At 33.6% G+C, this 25,778-nt stretch overlaps 4 protein-coding genes across 4 annotated transcripts; 1 reads left to right on the top strand and 3 right to left on the bottom strand.

The window, feature by feature from the left end:
• The first annotated feature begins 2,245 nt into the window (after positions 1 to 2,245).
• Positions 2,246 to 3,393, top strand: LOC141682819 (uncharacterized). Its single transcript, XM_074487510.1, has 2 exons — positions 2,246 to 2,506; positions 2,876 to 3,393. The coding sequence occupies exons 1-2, from the start codon at positions 2,352 to 2,354 to the stop codon at positions 3,198 to 3,200; spliced, it is 480 nt and encodes a 159-aa protein (XP_074343611.1). The 5' UTR covers positions 2,246 to 2,351; the 3' UTR covers positions 3,201 to 3,393.
• Positions 3,394 to 4,418: 1,025 nt separating this feature from the next.
• Positions 4,419 to 6,308, bottom strand: LOC141686450 (hyoscyamine 6-dioxygenase-like). The gene is made up of 4 exons (XM_074491485.1): positions 5,993 to 6,308; positions 5,406 to 5,662; positions 4,992 to 5,307; positions 4,419 to 4,910 (listed from the first exon to the last, which is right to left on the bottom strand). The coding sequence occupies exons 1-4, from the start codon at positions 6,200 to 6,202 to the stop codon at positions 4,656 to 4,658; spliced, it is 1,038 nt and encodes a 345-aa protein (XP_074347586.1). The 5' UTR covers positions 6,203 to 6,308; the 3' UTR covers positions 4,419 to 4,655.
• Positions 6,309 to 9,448: 3,140 nt separating this feature from the next.
• Positions 9,449 to 11,370, bottom strand: LOC141684213 (hyoscyamine 6-dioxygenase-like). Its single transcript, XM_074489076.1, has 4 exons — positions 11,046 to 11,370; positions 10,531 to 10,769; positions 10,123 to 10,438; positions 9,449 to 9,847 (listed from the first exon to the last, which is right to left on the bottom strand). Exons 1-4 carry the CDS (start codon positions 11,250 to 11,252, stop codon positions 9,614 to 9,616), a joined length of 996 nt encoding a protein of 331 aa, XP_074345177.1. The 5' UTR covers positions 11,253 to 11,370; the 3' UTR covers positions 9,449 to 9,613.
• A 284-nt stretch (positions 11,371 to 11,654) lies between these two features.
• LOC141684212 (autophagy-related protein 9-like) lies at positions 11,655 to 19,144 on the bottom strand. Its single transcript, XM_074489075.1, has 10 exons — positions 18,810 to 19,144; positions 16,324 to 16,969; positions 15,789 to 16,109; positions 15,345 to 15,567; positions 14,529 to 14,708; positions 14,233 to 14,439; positions 13,434 to 13,511; positions 13,282 to 13,352; positions 12,996 to 13,106; positions 11,655 to 12,846 (listed from the first exon to the last, which is right to left on the bottom strand). The coding sequence occupies exons 2-10, from the start codon at positions 16,896 to 16,898 to the stop codon at positions 11,904 to 11,906; spliced, it is 2,709 nt and encodes a 902-aa protein (XP_074345176.1). The 5' UTR covers positions 16,899 to 16,969; positions 18,810 to 19,144; the 3' UTR covers positions 11,655 to 11,903.
• Positions 19,145 to 25,778: the final 6,634 nt, after the last annotated feature.

Raw genomic sequence — 25,778 nt, 5'->3', positions numbered from 1 at the left:
ATCGATAAAATTTCATTTTTTTAGTTTTCCAAATTTTCAATTTTTAGCATTATATTCGTTTACTATAAATTAAAAATTGATAAATTAAATTGGACAAGTACAAGAAAAATAAAAATATATATAAAACTCACAATATTAAAAAAATACATAAAACTCACAATATTCCGTTATAATAAAAATTCCAAAATACTATTTCAAACAAATAATTAAAAAATACTTTTTCACTCAAAATTTTAAATTCAATATATAATTTAAATATTTTAGTGTAAAATATTAATTTAAAAATATCAAAATATAAGTTCGAAAAAATATTTAAAAATTTATTTTTAACAAAAAAATAAATTAGAAAAAATAAAACGGGTAAGAACCGTTACATTTAAAACAGCGTCTTCCAGCAATTTTCATTGCACTTGCCGCAATGAAACAATGTTGTAGGTGGCAGAGGGTATTTTTTTATTTGTTACGAAAAAATGTTTAATATTCCGGGGGATGAATTGTTTTATATTTTTTTATAGCTAACGAAAAATCGATAAAATTTCATTTTTTTTTAGTTTTCCACATTTTTAATATTTAGCATTATATTCGTTTACTATAAATTAAAAATTGATAAATTAAATTGGACAAGTACAATAAAAATAAAAAAAATATAAAACTCACAATATTAAAAAAAAGTATAAAACTCACAATATTCCGTTTTAATAAAAATTCGAAAATACTATTTCGAACAAATAATTAAAAATACTTTTTCACATTCATTATTTAATTTAAATAATTTAGTTTAAAATATTAATTAAAAAATATCAAAATATAAGTTCGAAAAATTATTTAAAAATTCATTTTTAACAAAAAAATAAATTAGAAAAAATAAAGCGGGCAAGAACCATTACATTTAAAACAGCGTCATTCAGCAATGTTTCATTGCACTAGCCGCAATGAAACAATACTGTAGGTGACAGAGGGTATTTTTTTATTTGTTACGAAAAAATGTTAAGCATTCTAGGGGCTGAGTTGTTTTATATTTTTTTATAGGTAACCAAAAATCGATAAAATTTCATTTTTTTTAGTTTTCCACATTTTCAATTTTTAGCATTATATTCATTTACTATAAATTAAAAATTTATAAATTAAATTGGACAAGTACAAGAAAAATAAAAAAAAAACATAAAAATCGCAACATTAAAAAAAAGTATAAAACTCGCAATATTCCGTTATAATAAAAATTCGAAAATACTATCTCTAACAAATAATTAATAAATACTTTTTCACTCAAAAAATTTGAATTCAATATTTAATTTAAATATTTTAGTTTAAAATATTATATCAAAAATATCAAAATATAAGTTCGAAAAAATATTTAAAAATTCATTTTTAACAAAAAAAATAAATTAGAAAAAATAAAGCGGGTAAGAACCGTTACATTTAAAACAGCGTCCTCTAGCAAAGTTTCATTGCACTAGCCGTAATGAAATAATGTTGTAGGTGCCAGAGAGTATTTTTTTTATTTGTTACGAAAAAATATTTAGCATTCTGGGGGCTGAGTTATTTTATATTTTTTTAAAGGTAACGAAAAATCGATAAAATTTCATTGTTTTTAGTTTTCCACATTTTCAATTTTTAGCATTATATTCGTTTACTATAAATTAAAAATTGATAAATTAAATTGGACAAGTACAAGAAAAATAAAAAAAACATAAAACTCATAATATTAAAAAAACATAATACTCACAATATTCCATTATAATAAAAATTTGAAAATACTATTTCGAACAAATAATTAAAAAATACTTTTTTTACTCAAAAATTTTAAATTCAATATTTAATTTAAATATTTTAGTTTGAAATATTAATTCAAAAATATCAAAATATAAGTTTCAAAAAATATTTAAAAATCTATTTTTAACAAAAAAAAATTAGAAAAGATAAAGCAGGCAAAATCGTTATATTTAAAACAGCGTACTCCAATAATGTTTTATTGCGAAATGTTTCATTGCGAAATGTTTCATTGCAGTAGTCGAAATGAAACAATATTGTAGCGTTTCAAATTATATATATATATATATATATAAATTATGACGATATTTACATTTTTTAGACTAAATAAAACCAGTGTTAAATTTATAGTATAAGTTATCGGAAAGATAATTTTTCATAGCAGTAACAAGAAAAATATGTTTAACAAGAAAAATATAATTTGCACAACGGGAATCGGGCAAAAAATATACATAGAAGGAAGCGAGTTTTTTTAACAAGAACATGCCTTGTTACCAACTCTGAATAGCCCAATCGAGTTTTTTTAAAATGTACAACTAATTATTATTACGGATAAGGTGGTGAAACAATCGAGAGCAACTATGGAAGCTTCTCTTTCTTCTCTAAAACAACTGAGTCAACTCGTTCTCGTTCTTTTTCTTGTTTACTTGGCAACAGCTACTGAAGCATCATCAACTAGCCGCAAGATTAAGCCTGGATTTATTTACACCAGGACCAGAGGGAAATGCACTCCCCAGTAATACTCTTAAGTCTTCTCCCTTTCATTTGCATATTGATTATAGCTTTTTTATTTTCATAATTTTTTAAACATACCTACTGATTGTTATTCATTAAGTTCATAGCTCACCCGAGTTGGCTCATTAAAGTTTATCATTTGGTTTTGTTAACTCCTATCATTTTTTAAAAGCACAACTTGAGTTTGTAACTCGTCCAAGTAATTCAGTTAGTTTAACTCGGTTAGTTTCTATTTAAGTGTGCCATTTGTATGAATCTACAAAACAACAATGCATTATTTTAACTTAATATGTAAAATGAACATTTATTTGCATTCTGTTCATTTTGAATTCCGAGTCACCTCGTTATCTGAGTCAACTCACTGAACCAGGTACTGGAGCAGCAGGAGCGAGTCATGGCCAAGGATGGTTCCAGAAGAATCAACGGTATCAAACGTGTTTGGATCAAGAGCATATGAACGGTACAGATACGATCTAACATTACTAGAAGCAACGGAACGAAACGACGACGTAGAGAACGAGTTCGCTCGGCTAGTCAAACAGTCAACGGCAGCACTACTAAACTCGTATGCAAGAAAAGAATATCCATATTCAGCATGGGAAATAAAGACACTTGTTATACAAGGATTGGTTTCTAAAGAAGCTGCTGCCAAACGAGCCCAGTTATTTCATGAGGCTAATCAAGCATGTAATTAACTAAATTACATTATTAAGTACGTTTTTATTTTATAGATAAAAATTAAGTGTTTGAAATTGGCAGTTGTTTATTGACCGTTTGTTTCTTGGAGATGGTGTTTTTGTGGAGTGATGGGCATGTGCTGCTTGTCTTGTGCAAGTGGGGGCTTTATCTTTATTTGAATCGAGAACTGACAACTCCGTTTTCCTGTTCTGTTTTTTTATTCATCCTTTTAACTTTTACACGTATTTTAGTATATTTTGATGGTTAATTAAAATAATCATTTATAAGAGCATATGCATGAGCATTAATTCATCAATTGAATCAACGGATTTAGTTATTATTCACTTAAAATCGACTTTTTTCTCAGTTTTTATACATTCATGTAACTCCATCAATTTATCAATTACTATTTATAACAATACACCTTATTTTTACTACTCACTCTATCTCATATTATGTATCTTGTTTTGACTAATATATGGGCAAATTGACCAAGTTTTGACCGATAATTACGATAATTTTATGTATTATTTTTAAAAAATAAAAAATACATTTCAAAGAAAATTAGATATATTTTCTAATAATACTAGTTTTAAAAATTATCTAATTATATTTTATACATAATTTACAGTCAAAATTTAAATAATTTAACTTTTGACTAGTCAAAACATGACACATAATATGAGATGGAGGGAGTAATTTTATAACAATAAATTACCAAATACATAGCTGTTATTAAGTGTGTACATGAGAAAAATGTGGGTCCTAGTATTTGATGGTCATTAAGAGTTCTATTGATTATTAATGTTCCTATTAATGAATCAATGGAACTTTGAAAATTGATGGGAGCAAAAAATAAGCTCTGCATATGATTTCTCCTTTAGTCCATTGATACGGCTGCTGAATCAACTAGATAGAAGAGCCGGTGCATATGCTCTAAAAGCTTTTTTTTTATTATACTAATAAATAGCTTATATGGAGTAATTCTTAAAAGAAAAAAAATTGAAATTATATTTTTAATTAGTCAGCCAATATATATTGAAATATATGTAAAAGTAAAATCGACAAATAAAAAAAAATTACATGAAAAGAGGGGACATATTTGGGGATAGGGAAGGGGATAGAGGATTCAAACTTGAGAAAAATGAAGTGGATACTCGACTTCGATTAGATTTTCTGAACTGGAAAGTTTAGATATTGTAAAAATATGAAGCGAAGATATCAGTGCTGGGAGATCAGAAAAATCAAATGTATATAGCGCATGACAATGATCCAGGGTATGAATGAGAAACATACATTTTACAAGTTACAAATAAAGCAAGCCTTCTTGCAATCATGTAGGCTTTGAAATCTTAATGTATGAAGCAAACACTTTTTGTACACACACCAAGTCACACAAACAAACGCACACAAGAACTGTGATATTGGACTACTGATAAACATAGATCGTGATACATGATTATTATTAGGCCCTAGAGCAGGTAAGGACCCAATGCTGTTTCATTGGAAAGCTTCCTCTTGGATAAGTGATCTAGATAATTCATCAGGAAATCCGAGCACTTATATGTTTTAAAACGCGGTGGATTGGAAGCACTCACAAGCTCTTCTGCAGGTCCGATAATACTTTCATCAGACGGACCGCAGAAGGTGACAATCGATATCCGAGCAGTGTCTGAATTTGTCACTCCCCGATGCTCACAGCTGCTTAGCTTTCCATTACTGATGACCTAGTATATTACAGAATCAATTCAGGTAAGTATCACTAAAAGCACTCTTTAGCTAAATATCGTTTATTTGTGACAATTCACCTGTAATTGGTAAGGTATCATGATAATGAAAGCATTGGCAATTGGGTCTACACCAATCCATTGGCCTCTTTTCTTGATTTGAAGCCCATAGACTTGTTGCTGAATCAGGGTTAAGGTGTAAGGGTCACAGTGTGCATGTAAACCCAAGGCCAAACTCGGTTCTGGACATGGTGGATAATTGTTGATCACCATACCCATTACTTTGCTTAGCTCCCCTCTGAAAAAACCGTGTTCGAGCCCAAGTCCTTCACAGATCAGGTCCAAGATCCTATGGTTTAACTTATTCACTTCCACTGAATATTTTGTTATAACATCTCTGGAAACAATTTAACAGAGAAGAACATACTAAACATTTAGTATCGATTTATGTATCGAAAAGATGATGTAGAAGTGCCTTGAATTGAATTAGATCACCTGTATCTCTCTGGCTTATTAGGCCAACCTTGAACAACTGCATCTAGTGGATGTGCGCATGCAGGGTGTTTCAAACTGTCTTTCCACAGATGAACTTCCTCATTAGCGTAACTATAGCCGCTTGTGTAGAACCTAACGCTCTTGAAAAAATCATCCGACAGTAAGCTTTCGTGATCATCGACAGGCATGCTGAAGAATTCCTCATACACCCTCATTGTTTCATGCATCAAGTCGTCTGATACTCCATGGTTGATCACCTTTTCAAATTTCATTCAACCATTTCGAGACATATTGTAAATGACAACATAAAAAAATCAAACATGCTCGTAAACCAGACATGTAGATGAAGGATGCTTTCTGCTTCTACGTAAACCAATCTTACAGAATCCTTGCAGGAGATGCAGGGATAAGATTTATATTATACACTAGATAATTAAGCTGCTAGGAGAATTTCAAATTGACATATTAGATTCATGTTATACACTAGATAAAAAAGCATACAACTAATCAAAATAATTAATCAACAGTGACTAATGAACGAAAGCCTTAAACTTATAACATTTTGCAAACACGAGTAGCTAACATACCTGAAAAGCCCCAAACTCCTCGCTGGCCTTGATTATCTGTTGGACTAAAGTTGATCTACCATTGCCAGAATCTTGTTCTAAATCAAGTACCGGAATGTCTTTGGAAACCGAAAAATCAGTAGTTCTTAGTTCTGGTGGCATTATGTAATTTGCAGGCAGGGACTTGACACTTTTGCACCAGCTTGCAACTAGCAAATCTGATTGAGCCATAGTAATTCAGAACAATGAACATGTACAGGATCTTGTAGATTCTTCTTTTAGATCAGTCAAAACATATAAAGTTTGATATCCTGCAACTTACTTAAAGAAGTGTTATGTTTTCTTGAGATTTTGTTGATAATAATTGTACAATTTAATATTAAAATTGTCAATATCTAGCCTCTTTTTTCTTTTTGAAATCGACCACTACATTGCTAGATATTCTTGAATACTATCGATACCGTACGGGACCATTATTAAACAAATTGGAATTTCAGTTATTAGTAATTGCCTCAGATAGGCACATACACATCATATCACATGTTTTCAGTAACTCAGGCATTTTATTATGAAGATGTTAGCACTTAGCATCACGCACGCTGCAAAGGCTTGCTGTGAGGACCGAAAGCTCCAGAATAGCATCAAGAAAAAGATACACATACACAAGATAGATCACTGTAAAATGTAAATCATAAATCTTTGACAGATGAAAGTAGACACTAATTATTGGACGTGGGACGTCTATAGATCAAATAGATCGAACAGATACTGGTGGCGCTGCAATAATCCAACCTCTATCAAGAATGATTTCTGCATTTTAAGTTGTCATGGTCTCATGAAAACTACAACTCTACATCAAAACATTGATCATGTTATTCAGAGTTTCAGTAACTTCTTACTCTCTCTTCTTTTTATATCTTAATTTTCTGTATATAAGCTAGATCAACGGTATCCGGTACTTTGTTTTGGCCAATCTGGTGATCGAGGTATCATAAAACAAAATGTCAAGACTGCTATACTAGCCTTAATGACATTTTGAACCACAAGGTTTACTTTAATATACCCATTTACTTACAAAAACATTTGTTTTTGTCCCTGAAGTACTGAAAACGAATCTTTTAAATTTTGGACCGCGCAGTTTACACCGTCTTTTTACCCGGTCCTTCGGTTTTTTTTTTTCCATTAAGAGGTCATTAAGCTGCTAAACTATTGTATGATTCGAAAGGGACAGAGAGAGGCGTAGAAGAAGAGACAAGGACAGGTTAACGGGCAGAATGCAAGGATTTGATATTATTATTGTATGATAAGACTCTATATAGGGACCAATATAATTTATTATTAAATTTTTGAATGATTGGTAAATTTAGGTGTCCGTTTGTTAAATCTTAAAATAAGTAATTTATCACTTAAAATTAATAAGTGACTTGAAAGTGATAAGTGTATAATTAGTTAAGTGTTTGGTTAATTTTACTTATAAGTCAGAATTTTTTTAATTTAAATGAACTAATTTTTTTTAAAAAATATTATTATCTTAATTCATGACTTTTAAAATTAACTTAACATTTAAAAACATAAATTTAAAAACTAAAATTAATAAAAAATTTAAAAATCAAAATAAGTTGAGAAAAAAATACGTCGTTACTAACATCCAACTTATCAGCTTATAAGTTATAAATTCAACTTATAAGTTGGGTCGACACACACTCATCGATAAGTATTTACGGGCTTATAAGCCAATAAGACACTTATTATATAGTGGCCAAACAGGCCCTAGAATCCATTAAATAGCTTTCGGGGCTTGTGTATACTAAATCTATCCAAGTATTCCTCTTCATCTATTGGTATATCTTTTGGTGATTTAGCTAGTGGTCCTCTTGTCTAAAACGATGTTGTGGGATTTGCAGTTAATCTATTATGATGAAGTAATAGACAGGCTTATAAATATAATCTATTATTCAGTTGGTCGCTGGACTCTGCTTATATTCGTGTCTCTGTACTAATTCATATTTGTTATTTGGCTAGTGGTCGTTTCATGTTATTTGGCTAGTGGTCCTATGAAACGTTGCTGTTGGACTTTATTAATTTAAAAATGTTTCTCATTAATATTGGTTACAGAAACTCAATCGGTCCGACTAGATCATAAATGGATCTGATATTTTCCGGTCCGGTTTGGCAATCAGACGACCGTCACACATAAACCGTGGACTCATTCAAGAACTTGATCGTCTTCTCGAAACACATTTAATTTTATTAAATGTAGTTGTCTATATGAGGATTTTTTTTGATAAATATGACTTATAACCTTCCAAATAAGTATCTGTTCTCATAAATTCTCGGGGTGAAATAGGATCGAAATCAGGATCCGGGAAGACAGATGATAAACTTATAATCACTTATTTAACCGTGCTCTAAATCATAATCATGAGGATTTAAGTGTTCCCTCCCTGACAATCGTGTGTTAGATAAATTTTATCTAACATACTACTCCAGGGCCGGGTTGCACATGTGTTAGATAAATTTTATCTAACAGATTACTCCAGGCCGGGTTGCACATGGGCTAGGTTGGGTCGGTTTGACTATTTTAATGACCCAACCCATTTAAAATGGGTTACAAAAATATCAACCTATTAAACTCAAAAAAATTGTGAAACCCAATCCTATTAATTATGTGATGGGTTGGGTCGGGTTGGGTTAATCAGGTTAATCTAATTAGCATACATATGACAAACACCAGCCAACCTAATTTAATGAAATTATCATGTATTTGCAGTGGTAAAATGATAAGATACTGCTATTTAATTATTCTCGAAAATAAAACTATCAAAAATAAATAGGAAGAAGGGACTAGTATTATTTAAAAATCCTGTTTATTATAACTGATCATCAATATCTTCCAAATGGATAATTTTAGGTTAAATAAAAATTATTTTAATTACAAAAAGGAAAGATGGGACTCCCCAAGTACATCCTAAGAACGAATAAGACTGCGTATTTATAATTTATTTAAGGGTTCTTTATCTATTATACTTTGGCTTGTGGTCCGTATAATAAATAACACAAACAGATAGCTGGACTGCAAATGAAACAAGTATTAAAATGGGTTGGGCCTATATAGTAGAACCGGGTTGGGTTGAGTTAAGGTTTTAATTATCAAAATTTGACTCAACCCATAATAAACGGTCCAACTAAAAAACAAATTAACCCACGGTCCCGAATGAATCGGTTTGGTCGGCCAAATTAAGGGCCGGGTTGGTTCGGTTTAGATGGGTTGGACAATCCATGAGCAGCCCTACTCCCGGGGCATCGGATCTATATTTCAAGTGTTCAGATTTAAATAATTTTTTTTAGCATTCCGCGGATATTTTCCGCGGAAAGGCTTTTTTCCTTTCCGCGGAATGAAAAAAAATTTCTTGCATCTGGATTTTTAAAATATTAATCTAAGGGTCCTGAAACAGTGTGTTAGAGATGGCTTATTTGACACATAATTATTAGGGATTACCACCCTTTAAGTCAATGTGAAGAATCACAATATAGAAGATGTCAAGAACCAGAGCTGAATTCGAGTTTGGCTTTACAGGAACAAACCTAAAGCAAAGATAACAAATTCTCTAATGCAGAGAACCATGTTATTAACAATAGATATCATGCACGCTGCAAAGTTTTCGTGTGAGGACCAAAAGCTCCGGAGTTGTTCACAAACTCTTTGTACACCGCTCGCTTATATTGTGCTGGATTGAGTTCACTGACCAAAGCTTGTGCAGGTTCCACAATGCAACTTGGAGAAGGGTTGATAAAAGCTGCAATACTAAGCCTAGCTTCCTTTGAGTTTGTAACAGCTCGATGTTCAACACTTTTTACCATCCCGTTACTATTCATCTGCACCCATAAATTTAATAAAAATCAATTTTGCCACAACTATCAACTATTATAGTAGGAGTCCGGATTCCTGACAGATGATTGTTACAACATATCTTACTGTTGCGCTTATTAACAATGACAAACAGTAGCACATGTTTTAATCTTACGGTGTTTTATTTAAGTGCCGTAAGTATGATGCAATAACAACACTCATTTACTGTCAACCAAAACTCAATATAGATTTCTAATAAAAGGTCAAGTTTGATCATAAATTATTTTGAATAATGCTTTACCTCTAACTGGGTGCCAATATTAACAACAAATGCATCTGGCATTGCCCCAACACTGATCCACATCCCATCTTTCATAACTTGAAGGCCGGGAACATTTCCTTGGTAGAGAATGGTTACCAGGCTAGGGTCATGGTGTCTCAAAACCCCCAGTGTCAAACTCGGTTCAGGACATGGCGGATAACTATTGGCTGACAGTATCTCAACTTCACTAATTCCATTTAAGTAGCCCTCTTCAAGTCCCAAACCTTTGCAAATCAGCTCAAGAATTGTTTTACCCAACTTCCCGACTTCTGTCACATATGTTGAAACAGCTTCCCTACGATTCATGGACATGTATCATTAAAGATTTCTCCGTATTATAGTCCAAAGACGTGCAAAACTTAAGGTGAGTACAGTTAATTATCTTACCTGTATTCGTTTGGTTTTTCTGGCCACTGTTGCATGCAATCCTTTAAAGGATAACAAGGGTGTTTAATATTTTCTCTCCATAAATCAACCCCCTTTCTGGTAAAGCTAGTGCTGTTACCATATGCCCAATTACTATTACCACCAGAATTGCTACTTTCTTTCTCAGGCATCTCGCAAAATTCCCTGAATACTTTTGTTGTGTCGCATATTACATCATCCGAGACTCCATGATTAATCACCTGAAAATCATTTCAAGAGTAAATTACAGGGGGTGGCCAAGTTTTATACCTAGTTTTCACAAAATTGGTCATACTTGTGACAAAAGCTTCTTGTTCAATTACATGAGGTTAGAGTATAATATCACACATTTTGTGAAAATAGGTGTAAAACTTGGCCCTAATTTACTGTAATTTCAACACACAAATTTTACTACGGTTATATATCAAATATTTCTAGTTTAGGCCAAAACGACCAAACAGAATAAGTAACTTATAAGTTAAACATAGATAATTAACCTGGAAGAATCCGAATTCTCGAGAAGCATTGATGATATGTTGAACTGTCTCTGCCTCTATCCGCTTTCCAAGGTCAATAACCGGGAGCGTATGGCATACTGGAGGGAGCTCTCCGGGCCTATCTTTCTCCGGTAACACGTAACTTTTGGGCACACTTGGAACATTAAACCAGTTCAAAGCATATTTGGCAGCTGCAGTATTGTCCATCCTCCCCTGTTGAAATCTCCAGCAGGCTCTCAGTTTTAAGAACTTCAACAACTGCTTAATATTTTAAGTAAAACCAACCTGGCACAAGTTTATAATAATAGTAACTGCTTTCTGTTACTTGATGTTAAACTCAGTGACGACGGGGTTAGGTTGATAATAATGGTTATGTAATCTAATACTTGATATTTAAGCTAGTAGTTAATTACGTCCTTGGCAACAACTATTTTCATCAAGTGGTAGAAAACTAAAGGTGACTTCTCTAGATAATTAAACTGTATCTTAGATTCTTAGTAATCTTACTGCTATTATTGCGTTGAATTCAGAGATTGAAGATCAATCAAGAAACAAACCTGCACAGTAGTTTATATACATCAGAATGACAAATTTTCGAGTACTAAAACCTAAAAGAACCAACAGAAATTTCAACTTATCTGATAATAAATAACACTCTGGATTATGTATTTTACATTTTCAACAGGAGTGGAGTGCACTCCCATAGTCCCAGGAATAGTTAACTATTTACAAGAAAGAATGTAGGTTTCCATCAAGGAGGAAGTTATCAGCCATGTACAAACTTTGGGAACACTATTCCTCTAGATAGATTGTGAACCTTCGAAAGCTATGTTAAGGTTATCATCTGGAAGCAATTATTCACCCTAGATTCGAGGGATCTAATTCTGGACTAGTAGAATGTCTACTATAAATATCATCAAAAGGAAGATTGAATTGTCCGTCATCCAAGTCACCAATGTCAATTGTATGGGACCTGTTAGAGCTCCTCATCAAGTCATAGGGGTCTTGGTCTTCATCTATTATGCTTCTACTAGACATATTATCGTAAAAAGTATCTGCGTTGTGGTAGAAAGTAGGAGGTTCCAAGAAGCTCGTCTGTGTGTTGTCATAGCGGTCTTGTTCTTCCTCTATTATGCTTCTACCAGACATACTATCAGAAAAATTAACTGTATTGCGGGGGAAAGTCGGAGGTTCCAAGAAGCTTGTATGCGCGTTCATGCCTTGTCCATCACTTCTAGCCCACCAATGACTCCTACTAATGGGGTCACGTGCTGCATTGACAGAGTCACTGTGTTTTAGTACACTTACATGGGAGAGGGGAGCTGCAGTGGAAACTTCCAGAGGGTTCTGTGATCTATCATTGTCAAACAATTGCCCCCAATTTTCCTCATGTGTTGCTTCATTATGTATCATCTTAGGTGGCATCCATAAGTTTCTTGAGCTTTCGGCCACAGTAGATGATCTTAATGGGGAATCTCCTTCGGCCTTGATTTCAAGATGGGGTCCAGATGTGTAGTACCACTCGAGAATATTTAAATAATTCTTCTGTTCAGAATTGAACAACCACAAGGAACCTAATTGATAACCCCTTTCTTGAATATTGTGAAACGCTTCTCTGGAGAAGACATTGTTTAAATCACCATGGACTCGTGTGTCTGGACTCCATTGCTGCATTCTAGGAGGCAGATATGGAGGAATGCGGTCCTGGACCTGCAACTTTTGCTCCCTGAATGCTTTTAGTGTAGAGATAAGTTGCTTTCCTTGACTATTAGGTTCCCACGAAGGATAGCTACTTTGAAAGCTGGGTGCATATTAAACAAATAGAATTTAGAAGAATAACATATCCAAATGTAAGATTATGATATCTTGCCACATGAACGTTAATTAATAATTTTAGACGTGCATTGTTCGATTGATTAAATAGACAGACACTGATGCCAATAGTTTTACCTTAAGAAAGATTTCTCCATTTTTCCTTGTGAACTCCTTTGTACACGAGCTGAATTGCATGGTGCACCATAATTGATATTTCCATGCATTTGAAAGTCGAAGGCACTAAAGCTGCAAAAGTATGAGAAACATACACATTTAGTAGGTAAAAGTATGTCATTTTATCTCTTACACTTTATCACAACTTTCAAGAAGCTAGTAGATTTATGTTATTTTTCCATTACAAAACAAAAATTCTGGGATAGTGGTGTTTAGAATGAACATATAGTATCCACTGTAAAATTACCTGCATACATGACCAACACCTTCAACATCAGCTGTAAAATTATCAATGAACTGCAAAATTTCATCCACTCGCTGCAATTGCAAACAGATGTTGAGTAGGTTTATAACTTCAAAAATGCAACAGATAAAATATAATGAATGCTGAATTATTACCTCTGGCACAATAAATATAAGCAGATAAGGAGTCAAAAAAATGGAAGCCATCTCTTCTAGTAACATCATTCCAGTATACTGTAGCATTAGAGAAAGATCATTAATTAGAGTACTTTACATAAGACATTGTCATAACAATACCAACCTTTCATTCATGTACTATCACAGCAATACTTACAATCTACAAACAAAATAATGATTTAACTTGAAAGAATTTCAGTAACTACTTTTCACAATAGTTTTTGGGTAAACTACATTTAGTACATTAGTTGGTCAAAAACTACTTTCTTTAAAATGTTTCCAGGTTGGGCCATTTGAGCGAGATACCATAAACAAACTATGATACACAATAATACCATCGTCACTAAGGCTCTCTCTCAGCCTCAGTTGGAGCTCACAAGCTGGCTTAAGTAATTAACTAGGGAAAGACAAGAAAAACATAGAAGTAAAAGGCCAAGATAATGGACAGAGTACGAGGATGAGAAAAAACAGAAGACGGGATGGGAGAGGTACAACTCAAAGGTGTGATCTCAGATTTTTTATTTCATACTTGAGTATTTAAAGCAGTCCAGTACATCAGGATAATGACAGAAGCTAAAAGCTATAACTAAAGCTACGAACAATTAGTTATATGACTACCTATGGGCTAAATCACCAAAAGTTATGCCAGTACCAAGTTATTAACCAATTCATTACAATAAGACTCAATCACGAGAATATTAAATTTCATTAGATATAATTTATTAAATAAAGCAAATACGTGGTTATGTTGCAAAAGACCATTTTAAACAGAATTTACCTGAAATAGAGTCTCAAACTCGATCCGGACATCATCAGAACTCTCTTTGCCACGCCATCTCTTTGGCATATAATGTGTATGCTGGACAACTAGAGACATGGCACCTAGTGGGTCAAGGACAAGATGATCATCTGATACTGCAGCCCGGCTGATGGCTGTGATGGTTCCAAAAACAGCAGCATACCAGAACAAATTGCGACCAAAAATCTGAAAGGACGAATAAAAATACCTTAATAAATGGTCTCTTTGTAAATATAAATTTAAAGAAAAAAGATGAAATAAATGGATTGCATTACATGGCCTTCCAGAAGAGACTCTTCCAGAAATGCAATGATGATCAATATAGCAGCAAATCCACCAGACACAAATGAGATAAACTTGGCAACGATCGATAATACAGGAGAAGGGAACTGTTTTAGATATTCAGAAGCATGTATTACACTGCCATTTATCCTGTGTTTGAACAAATGGTCAACCTGAAGCAAAACAAAGCAAAATATTAATTTTACCCAAAGTTCCAAGTTAAAAAGGTAAAGATGGCAGCCTTTTGCAAAACATTAAAATGTGAAACTTTAAAATCTCAGATAGCAGTGCAGAAATTAGGGTTTGTTTCTAGTCAAGAATTGCTCAGATAATTTTTTGATTAAAACTACATCTTAGTATTAGTCGATCATAACTTCTTAAAACCTCATTTTCAGTTGTTAAATAAGCTTCAACTCGTGCTTCATAGAGAGAATTTGAAGTATGGTGTAAAATAATTTGTATTCTTTCATTCAGCCATGTATGCCCACTCAGGCACACTCCAACTCTCTCATTCAGACAAGCATGCCATGCCCACTCAGGCACACTCCTACTCTCTCATTCAGACAAGCATGCCGCTCAGGCACACTCCTACTCTTTCATTTAGCCAAGTATGCCACTCAGGAAAACTCCTAATCTTTCGGTCAGCCCCTCTTTCCCACTTCCTCTCCCTCTCCCTCCCTCTCTCTCATCCCCTCCCTCTCTCTCTCTCTCTCTCTCACACAAGCACACGCACACGCACACACACACACACAATAAAAGCCACAAAAAGTAGAACCATAAACCAATCAAGACTTAATGTAAAAACTAACCTCGTTAAATTCCCTTAAGATCCACTTTGAAAGATTTGACCATCTTCGAGAAGATGCTGTACTTGGATGATTGTAGAATTGTTCCGCATGCTTCAGGAAGAGATACACCAGCATGAATATGACAATGAAAGGGGAAAGAACTAGCATTGTTATGCCAACTATAATCAGCCTTTTCTTCAATGTTTCAGGATCGGAAATGAAATCCCTCCTGATACGGAAGTTTCTGCAAATAATATTCATATAAGAAACAGGTAATTAAATACAACAAATGCGGAGATAATTGATAGAAAATGCTGTGAATAGGTTCTTAACAAATGATTTATCATTAGAACACTTAGTCCTGATAGAGCTCTCTACAACATGGAGGGTGTTGTAATAGAATCACTTTAAAAATTGTATACTAAAAAATCCATTTCCCTGAAGGGTAAGGAGAAGACCACACACCTGTCAAACATGGTCTGTAATATGCACCAGTTCAATGTCCATTCCAGGATTTTTGTCAATACGATACGTCGTTGTGTACCGCTTGGACCAGATTTCACAATTGGACCAGCTCCAGGAACCCACTTAGATACTGGAAAAGAAAGCACCCCTTTGTTAAGCATCCCAATCAAGTAGTTATCCTTCCGCATCAATCGCATCACAATATCATGCACAGATAGGTTCTTCACTACGCATAATTGTTGTGAGTTCTGCAACTTAACAACTTTTTCAAGAATAGACGCCCATTGCATAGTTTGCATTTCATTGTCCGTAATACAGAGACTGCACAAGTAGTATAAAAACATTATTATAATGACTTCCATCAATTGGTTTCCCTGCTAAAGTGCTTAGTAACTGATATGCAACAAAAATAAAAGGTTGCTAGAAATGACCAACATATGAGAGAGAAAAAACCACTGCCCTCAAAAAATGATTACAACATTTAACACCACTACATACTTTAAAAATAAGTGCAAAGAATCAAAACAACCAGTACCTGCTGTAATAAAATTGACGAATTTTCAGAGTTTCCTTCAATTGTGCAAAAAACCGTAGAAAACAAAATATCCAGTATATGGAAAAGATTCCCAGATATCCAACAATAATAGCTGTAGACAGCGTAAAAGGGGTCAATGGATGCTCATGAAAAGCTTCCTTCACCAGGTCACATGGTTTTATTCCAGATTCCACTGCAACCATTCCACACTTGGCATTGCGAAGACCATTCCAATCAACGTATAACAAGAAAAAGCAAGAGAAACAAATTGTAAAAGCCAAACTCAGAAGTTCAACTATCCACTTTATTACTATGCACAAAAGACCTTTTTCACAATAGTAGCCATACAGTCTCTCGAAAAACAGATCAAGATCAGAAATGGGTTCCACACTCAAACTATCACCATCAAGAAGCCCTGAAGGGCTTTCACTACCTGAACTTGGTGCTCTCTGATAATCGGACAATTCTATTTCATGACTGTCATTGAGCAAGCCTGTTCTTAATGATGATTCACCGCACAGTTTCCGTTTCAAAATATCAAGTGCATTAGCACCGTTTTGTCGACTAAACATCATATAAATGCACTAACACTAGAAAAGTTCAACCAATCCATTACCCGAAGTGCTGAAATGGTTACTGCAGAATGCTGAAAAGCAGAAAAAACATAAACTTTAAATATCATGAAAATAAAAGTTGGCACACAATATAAATAACAAACAATGATTTAAATTTTAAACGATGAGCTTTCAAAAGAACACAGAGAGACTTGTCATTGTAGCAAAACTACAAACCAAAAAAAGAGAGCAGCTTTTGTAGTTCAACTACCCCAAGCAGAGAAAGAAATGGAAAGGAACGCAGTACATATGAAAAGTAAGGTTCTAGAAAGAACCCTCTTAAAAAGGAAACGAGGGAACCTTAGATTTAAAACGAGAATCTAAATTTATTTCAGCTTATTTTAAGAAATTCTTATTTATTAACAATATAATATTGTCATTGCATAATTTTTAAAATCAATATTTGAATCACATTTATGAGATTCAAAAACGTATTCGTAAAAATTATGAGATTCAAAAATAGGTTCAAAACTTTTTTCATGATTTTTTTAAAATTTTCAAATAAATTGTTGTTTGTAATTAATTTGATAGAAGAACTATAAAAATAAATAAAAATGTTACATTTGTTTTCAAGAGAGTTCTCTCGCTTCCCTTTTTAAGAGGGTTCTCTCTTGAACCCTAGCCTATAAATATATATATATATATATGTACAAACAGCTTTTTAAATCTCTGTTCCTTGGATGTCCAATTGATAAGAAGCAATGTATTTTTTAAGTTCCATTGGTATTCAACAGGGGCCTAATAGGTGAGTTGTATTGTAATTTTACTTCTAATCAGCAGCAAATAATTATGACGATGATTCTTGTTAGGACTCATCCGAAATTCTGGACACTTCATAATTTTTGCACTAACTCCTCAAACTAACTTCATTTTGCATGGTAATGATATTTAGAGGAAACTAACACACTATCTAACGTTTAAAAAAAAAATAAACTATATTATTGAAGATAAGAAAAAAATGCCAATTCAATTTATCTTCTTAATCTGCAATGATTACAACACCCGTGTTCTTAATTTTAGAGGTACTACTTTGTGAAATTTCTTACATTAAAATGTCAGCTGACTCACACTAGTCTTAATTTCGCAAATATAAGTGTGATCAACCTAGCTTGGACACACACACACATTTATTAAATCAACAAAATATAATCCATTCAAGTATGTGACGAACAACTAATAGATTTTGATTACAATATAAAGCTGAATTCTTGCCTACTTCCACATTGCAACTACTACTAATCCAGGGGATAAAAAAATCTAGCAAAAATTCTTTAGCATCCTTAAATAAAAATATAAACAAAGTCTCGTGCAAGATGTTAGTTACAATTATATTTATACTTATCCGAAGGTTCCTGTACACACACATAGTTTTCTAGTTACCCAAAAAGAATGTACTCATGAATTGCTAGTGAACAACTATTTGCTTAAACCAATCATATTCAGTTTCCAACCATGACAGTCGACAGCAAGTAAGAAAAGCCTCAGAATCAAATGACCACAAGAACAATAAGGTCCTATTCAATTAAGCAACCACATAAATACTCAAACCTTCAGTAAAACTTCCGAAAAACTCGAAAGATTAAACCTTTTATCAGGATAAAGCATAGAGTGATTATTATTGCACAGCCATTGTACTAAACTACTAATCATACACAAAGATTACATCTTTATCCAACCACAAAACACAGCAGCTCAATAAATTAATAAATTCAAATTTTAAAAAAACTATACAATATTTGCAGCAAGAAGCCTATTATCATATCCATAAACAAAAATACAACACCAGACAAAATATATTATCTTGTTTTGAGCATAAAAATAAAAACTTTACAAAATATCATAACAAATAAACACAATAGATAGCAAACTTACCAGAAACCCATTATATGTTGAGGCCAAAAAGACTAAAACCCAGTACAAAAAAAACCAATTTAGCACTTCTTGAAAAACCCCAAATCACAAAGAACACGAGATGATGATTAAAGATGCTGTTTTAGTTTTTAAGCGAGGAGATTAAGAAGAAAGAAGAGTTTTAGGGAATTTGATTGCGTGGAGAAATTTTAATGTACGAATTTTAATGTATTGTGAAACTTCACGCTGTTGTTTATATATGAGTGATTAATTTAATAATTATTTAAGAGTATTCAACGAAGGAAGTGATTACTATTTCTGCTCCAAGTCGGGTGTAATAAAAAGAAGATATAAAGACTTGGAGTTTGATATGGCTTCGGAGTTCGGAGATGTTTTTTGTTTTTTGTTTTTTGTCCTTTCCTTTCACCTGAGTTGGGGCCCGGGGTACTAGTACTCCGATTATAAAAATGAAGGTTATTTTTTTGGGATTTATCAAAAAGATAACTTTTTTGGAAAATTATTTATGATTTTATCAACCCTAAAAAGATTTGTAAACATATTATATTACTCATAAAATATTTGTAAAAATACGTTATTGTAATTTAGTTTAAATTGTATAACTGTTCTAGGTTACATTCCGGTTTGTTGCATCTTAGGTTACTAATATGGTTGCAATTTACATAACGTATTTTTGTAATTTTTTATAAATTCAAGTTGCAAACGTGGTTGCAAAATTGGTTTGAACTTATTTTTGCAAGTATTTTTAAAAGATAATTGTATTTTTCAAAAATAATGTAAAATTTGGATTTTTTTTGAAAAAAAAATCTTTTTTTCCTTTTTTATTTGTTTAGTTAAAAGTATTATAATGAATTTCATGGTAAAAATTTTTTTTGATGTTTTCGGATTATTGATCTTTAAAATTTATTATTTTCTAGGTCAATTTCTTTTACCTACATTATTGAAAATTTAATAAAAATAATATTAAAAATATATGGGTTTGGTTTGATCTCCGAATTTTCTCTCTTTCTTTCTAGAAATCACTAATACTAATAGAAATCGCAATTTGGTATACGACATGATATAAAAGAATATGTGTTCAACTTTTCGCTACATGAACACGAAAATATACGACAGGATGGAACACGAAATCCAAACGAGTACGGATATGTATTTACCGTTGTGTACCCGACACAAAAGTATATAATTAAATAAATTATTAATAAATATTTAAATATGTTTAAATATTTAAATATTAATTAAAAAAATTATATATTCATTGATCCATTTCATATGATGCAGAAGATTGCCCGATTTACCCTAGATCTTAGTTTTATGCAATTTACTTTGCATGCACCATCATTATTTTTTTTAAATAAAACGAAAACTTCATTCAATTAAAAGATCGTAAGATAGAGCCAACAAACACGTAGGAGAAAACGTGAATAAGATATGAGAATTTGCTAGACAAGGGATTCCAGCTAATTCATGAGCTACCCTATCGGCATTAGTCCGAACGAAATTAACAGAAACTAAAGGCATACTTCTGAGTTCCTTTCTATAGACCTATACTAGGTCGCCCACCTCCAATAAGTTTATTTCTTTACCCAAGATGACATTTACTGTAAGAAGTGAATCAGATTCCACAAAGATTTTAGCATTCTCAAGTTATTGTTCCTTGATCCATGACAATACTTCTCTTGATCAGAAATACATTGTCTTTCCAGCATAGAAAGTACACATGCTATCTCTCAGTACCATTCCAAAGAATAAGATGGTGACCCCGGTTGAACTAATGCGTCTACATTGATCTTAAATGTTCATGTTTCTGGGTGGTGCCATTTGTGATTTTGTTGCTTCTGTCCTTGCACTGTTGTTGAGTTAATGGCATTTCTCTTTCTAGCATCTTTCCACTCATGGTACATTCCGAAGCTGCTATCCATGGAAAATGCAGGAGAGACCGTTTTTTAGTCCCAAACTTTTTTATTTCTCCAATGCCAAACCCCCCCATAGTACAATATAAATCTTGATAAGCTCCTCTGCATTTGAATTACTTAACTTTCCTAGCAACCATTCATGGGCATATTCTACTGCATTCCAGTCATACCACAGGTTTACATGAGACCAACATCCCACAGCAAAATCGAAATCATAGAAGAGATGGGCCATGTGTTCAATATCCCTAAAAAACATAGCACAGGTTATTGGAAGTCTAATACCTTTGAAGCTCAAGCTTCTCCTTACTGGAATGACATTGCGACAAAGCCTCCAAATGAATACCTTCACCTTATATGGTAGCTTCAATTTCCATATTCTTTTCCAGCCCACACACTAAGTTGATACAATCGAGGCAAAGTTCAAATTATACTAATAACAGTACCCAGCTTTAGCATTATAAACTCCATTAGTAGAGGTCGACCACACCACCTTATCAGCAACATAACACTGAGGAATTCAGACCACGAGAATAACATCTACATCAATTTCCAGAAAGTTGTTCCTGATTAGAGTTTGATTCCATCTCTTTTCATTTGGGAAGAATGGGCTTGAGACAATCTCAAATCTCCCCTCGTACACAGAATTCCGTTCAAGACAAAAATCATCTTTTCTCCTTAACCACCGGTCTCTAGTACCAACAATATCATTACCATCAACAATGACCCATCTGAAACCCTTATAGAGTTCCTCTTTAAGCAGTCCAAATGCCCGTCCATATGAAGCTGGAACCCAGGCTATTTGTTGCATGCAATACATGGGAATTGGGGAGTTACCTTGCTTTGAAAATTCTAGCCACCAGGGAGTTTGGTTTATACATAAATTGCCAGACATGCTTACCAAGTAATGCAATGTTAAAACCATGTAAGTTTCTCAAAACCTAAACCTCCCTTGCTTTTAGCAACACTCATGTTGTTCCAAGACAGCCAATTCAGACCTTTTTAATTTGCAACAGGCTCATTTCTCCACAGTAATTATTAAAGAGTTGTTCCAGATCATGACAAAGGGTCTCTGCCTCTAGGGAATCAGAAAAAATGACACACTATAAGCTGGATTTGATTGTGCTACATTCCGTATTAACACAGATTTACCAGCTCAGGATATATGCTTTGATTTTCATGACTGAATTCGTTTACTCGCTTCATCTTTAAGATAATCAAACACCTGTTTTTTTGATCTTCCAACTACCGAAGGCAAACTAAGATACTTTGTACATGTTATCTCATTGTGAACTCCCAAGATATTAGCAATTTCGAGTTATATCGTGCTTAATATTCGCACTAAAATACACACTTGGTTTTTGAAAGTTAATAGACTGTCCAGAACATTGTTCATATCTAAAAAGGAGATTCTTAACATTTGTCGTTTCCTCTGTTGTACCTTTGAAAAATAAGAAGTTGTCATCAGCAAACAATAAATGAGAAACTGTTATAGCTATGGGACATATTTGACTTCCGTTTATCTCTCCATTATATGTTGCTATATCAAGAGCATTTGAAAGTCCTTCAACACATAACAAAAACAGGTAGGGGAGAGTGGATCCCCCTGCCTCAATCCTTTCTTTGGTGTTACTGGACCTACAACAGAGCCATTAAAACAAAAATTATATGTGATCATTTTTACACACATTATCTTCCTGTCAATCCAAAGTTGACAAAAGCCCAAACTCTTCATTCTCTGACAAAAAAAAGACCAGCTAGCCCTATCATAGGCTTTGCTGATGTCAAGCTTCAAAGTTATCTCACTTTCTTTACCCGTTTTCTTGTGACTCATATGGTGAATAATTTCAAATATGACAAGAACATTATCAGTTATATTTTTTTTGGATAAAAATGGATTGATTCTCCGAGATGATGTGGGGAAAGACATCTTTCAATCTATTAGAGATGATTTTAGCCAAAATTTTGTATAGGATATTGCAAAGCGCAATGGGCCTGAGATCCTTCATCTGGGATGTATTTTCTCTTTTAGGTATTAGTACAACATTGGTGACATTTAACTCCCCTGGGAAGCTTTTAGATCGAAGCCAATCACTGCAAAATTTGAACACTTCCTGACCCATTATAGGCCAAAAACTCTAAAAGAAAGCTCGGTCCAACCCGTCAGGACCCGACGCTTTGTCGGGATGCATTTGTTTGATTGCAGTAGTGAACTCCTTAAGGGTAAATTCCACCATTAACTTCAAATTTTGTACGTCTGTCATAGTTCTAGGACTATCCAACTCCATAATACTGGTATTGAGTTCCTCACCTGCATATAGTGTGGTAAAGTAGTCACGGATAATGTCGCACATTCCTTCATGGTCCTTTACTCGATCTCCGCCATTATTCACCAAGAAGCTGATTTTGTTTTCCTTTTTTTCTTGCAGATGCACAAGAGTGAAAAAAACCTTGTATTGTTGTCCCCTTCATTGAGCAAAAAGGCCTTAGCTCGCTGCTTCCAATACGATTCCTCATAAAGTAGAAAAGTATTTAGCCTTTCCTTCTCTTGTATATACTCCTGTACACTCTGATCATCAGTACAATTTACCAAGCTATCAAGCTTCACCTTACTTTCCTTAATCTTCTCTCGAAACTTATGAAAGAATTACCTCCCCCATTTGGCCATAAAAGATGTGATCTCAAATAGTTTAGGAAGAAGGTGTGAAGGAGGTATAGCTCTCCAAATTTTAGACACATCTCTAATAAAATTATGTTCTTTCAGCCAAGTGTTCTCAAAGTGAAACCTAAATGTTTTCCTCAACATATTGACCTTGAACAACACCAGGAAAATGGCATTATGGTCAGAAAATGACGTATGAATCAATTTCAAATTATGGAGAGGAAACTTGCCCCATCAGCTCGTTGTAACAAAGCCTTGATAAAGCTTCTCTCTAACTCATGAACTCGTACCCATACCCTTTTCCCAGGTAAATATTCCCCCATTCAAATAAAGCTCAGTTATATTACACTCCTCTATAGCAATACGAAAACCATTCAGAAGATACCGGGGGTGTGAGACGTTACCCTTCTTATCAGAACTGTACATTAAATCGTTAAAATCTCCAACACACCAAGGTATAGGGGAGATGTTGACCAACCTGCGTAAGAGATTCTATGAGTCACGTCATTTATTACGTTCAGAATGCCCGTAAAAGCACGTAGGTCGCCAAGAAACCTTATTATTCTCCTGAAACAAAACATCAATATGATTATGAGGGTACCCAGAAATTTCACATTAAATAGGTATGTTCCATAAAACTGTCAGCCCTCCACTGCGACAAATTCTATCAACCGAGAAACATTATTCAAAACCAAACCGGACCCTTAACTCCTCAATCTTACTAGCATAAGAATTAATCTCTAACAAAAATACAAAATTTTGTTTATGATCTTTTAGAAGATCATGGAGAGCTCGAACTATGCGAGGGTTCCCAAGTCCTCGACAGTTCCAACTTAGACAACTCATTGTGACTGGCTAGCTTGTTTTACAAGCGTAGCCAAGAAAATTGGGGAGGTCTATTTACAATCCATATTAGAAAGCATAGAGTCATTAGTTGTATTTTTTTGATTTATTTGGGTTACTTGGTCATGGGCCTCACTTTTTTGGCTTTTCCTTTTCTCCAGTTTAAACCCATACAGTTCCACATTATCTAGTCCACTTATTTTAAAATCTTTCTGATTTCCCGCTGCATGGGTTGGATTGATACCTGTATTTTTAAAATTACCCGATATATTTATGTTAGATATATTTGATAATGTCATGGCTAATATAATTTATGTTTAGATTTCAGATCTTACTTAACAGGACAAATCAGTACTTAACTGTTGATCAGTACTTATACTGGAAGTCAGGACTTAAGGATATCAGTACTTATGTTATCAGGAGATAATCATCAGAAGATAGATATCAGAACTTAAGTGCTGAAGGACGATCAGATAAGGACAGTAGCTGATTAAAGGAAAGAAGATCAAGATAAACATAAGAAGAGATATGCATGAAGAAGGAATTCCGTGAAGAATGGAATACTTGGAAGAAAATATATCTGATTGATATATTTTAGGAAGCAGAATTATATTTCATATCAATTAGCGATTATCTTGTAACTGTGTAGTATATAAACACAGACATAGGGTTTACACTATAAGTGTTATCATAATTCGAGAAGATTATTCATTGTAACCCTAGCAGCTCTCGTGATATTGTTCATCACTGAGAGGTAACAGTTCCATACTGTAACAGAGTTTATTGTTTCAATAAAGTTTGTTTTCTGTTACTTAAGTTCTTAAAGTTCGATTTGAGTGTACTATACACTGTATTCACCCCCTCTACAGTGTGTGTGTGACCTAACAAGTGGTATCAGAGCCTATCTGTTAACACACATACAGTTAAAGATCCAAACACAATCATGTCGGACACAGAACTCCAACTAAGCCTACCAAAACTGAGGAACCACCAAAGACACAAATTCAGAGTCGGTATGAGACCATCAGAGTTCCCATACTGAGACCATCTGAATATCCCATATGGAAGGTAAGGATGACCATGTTCCTGGAAGCAACAGATCCAGAATACCTTGATAGAATCAAGGAAGGCCCTCACAAACCAACCAAGCTCGCTGTTGTAGTTGCAGGTGAAGCAGCAAAGACCGTACCAAAGGAGAAGAGTGATTATACTGCTGAAGATATAGCATCAATTGCTAAGGATGTCAAGGTACGACACTTACTGCATAGTGCCATTGATAATGTAATGTCAAACAGGGTAATCAACTGCAAGACTGCTAAGGAGATATGGGATGCTCTGGAAACAAGGTGTCAGGGAACGGAGATAATTAAGAAGAACAGGAAGACAATACTCACTCAAGAGTATGAACACTTTGACTCAAAGACTAATGAGTCATTGAATGATTTATATGATAGATTTGTCAAACTTTTGAATGATTTGTCATTGATTAATAAAGAGTATGATCTTGAAGATTCAAACCTTAAGTTCCTGTTAGCTCTTCCTGAATGGTGGGAT

This window comes from Apium graveolens, chromosome 9 (genome assembly GCF_009905375.1).
Source record: "Apium graveolens cultivar Ventura chromosome 9, ASM990537v1, whole genome shotgun sequence".
NCBI classification, from domain to species: Eukaryota; Viridiplantae; Streptophyta; class Magnoliopsida; order Apiales; family Apiaceae; genus Apium; species Apium graveolens.
The sequence above is the reverse complement of the archived record's forward strand: the minus strand, read 5'-3'. Positions and strand labels throughout refer to the sequence as shown.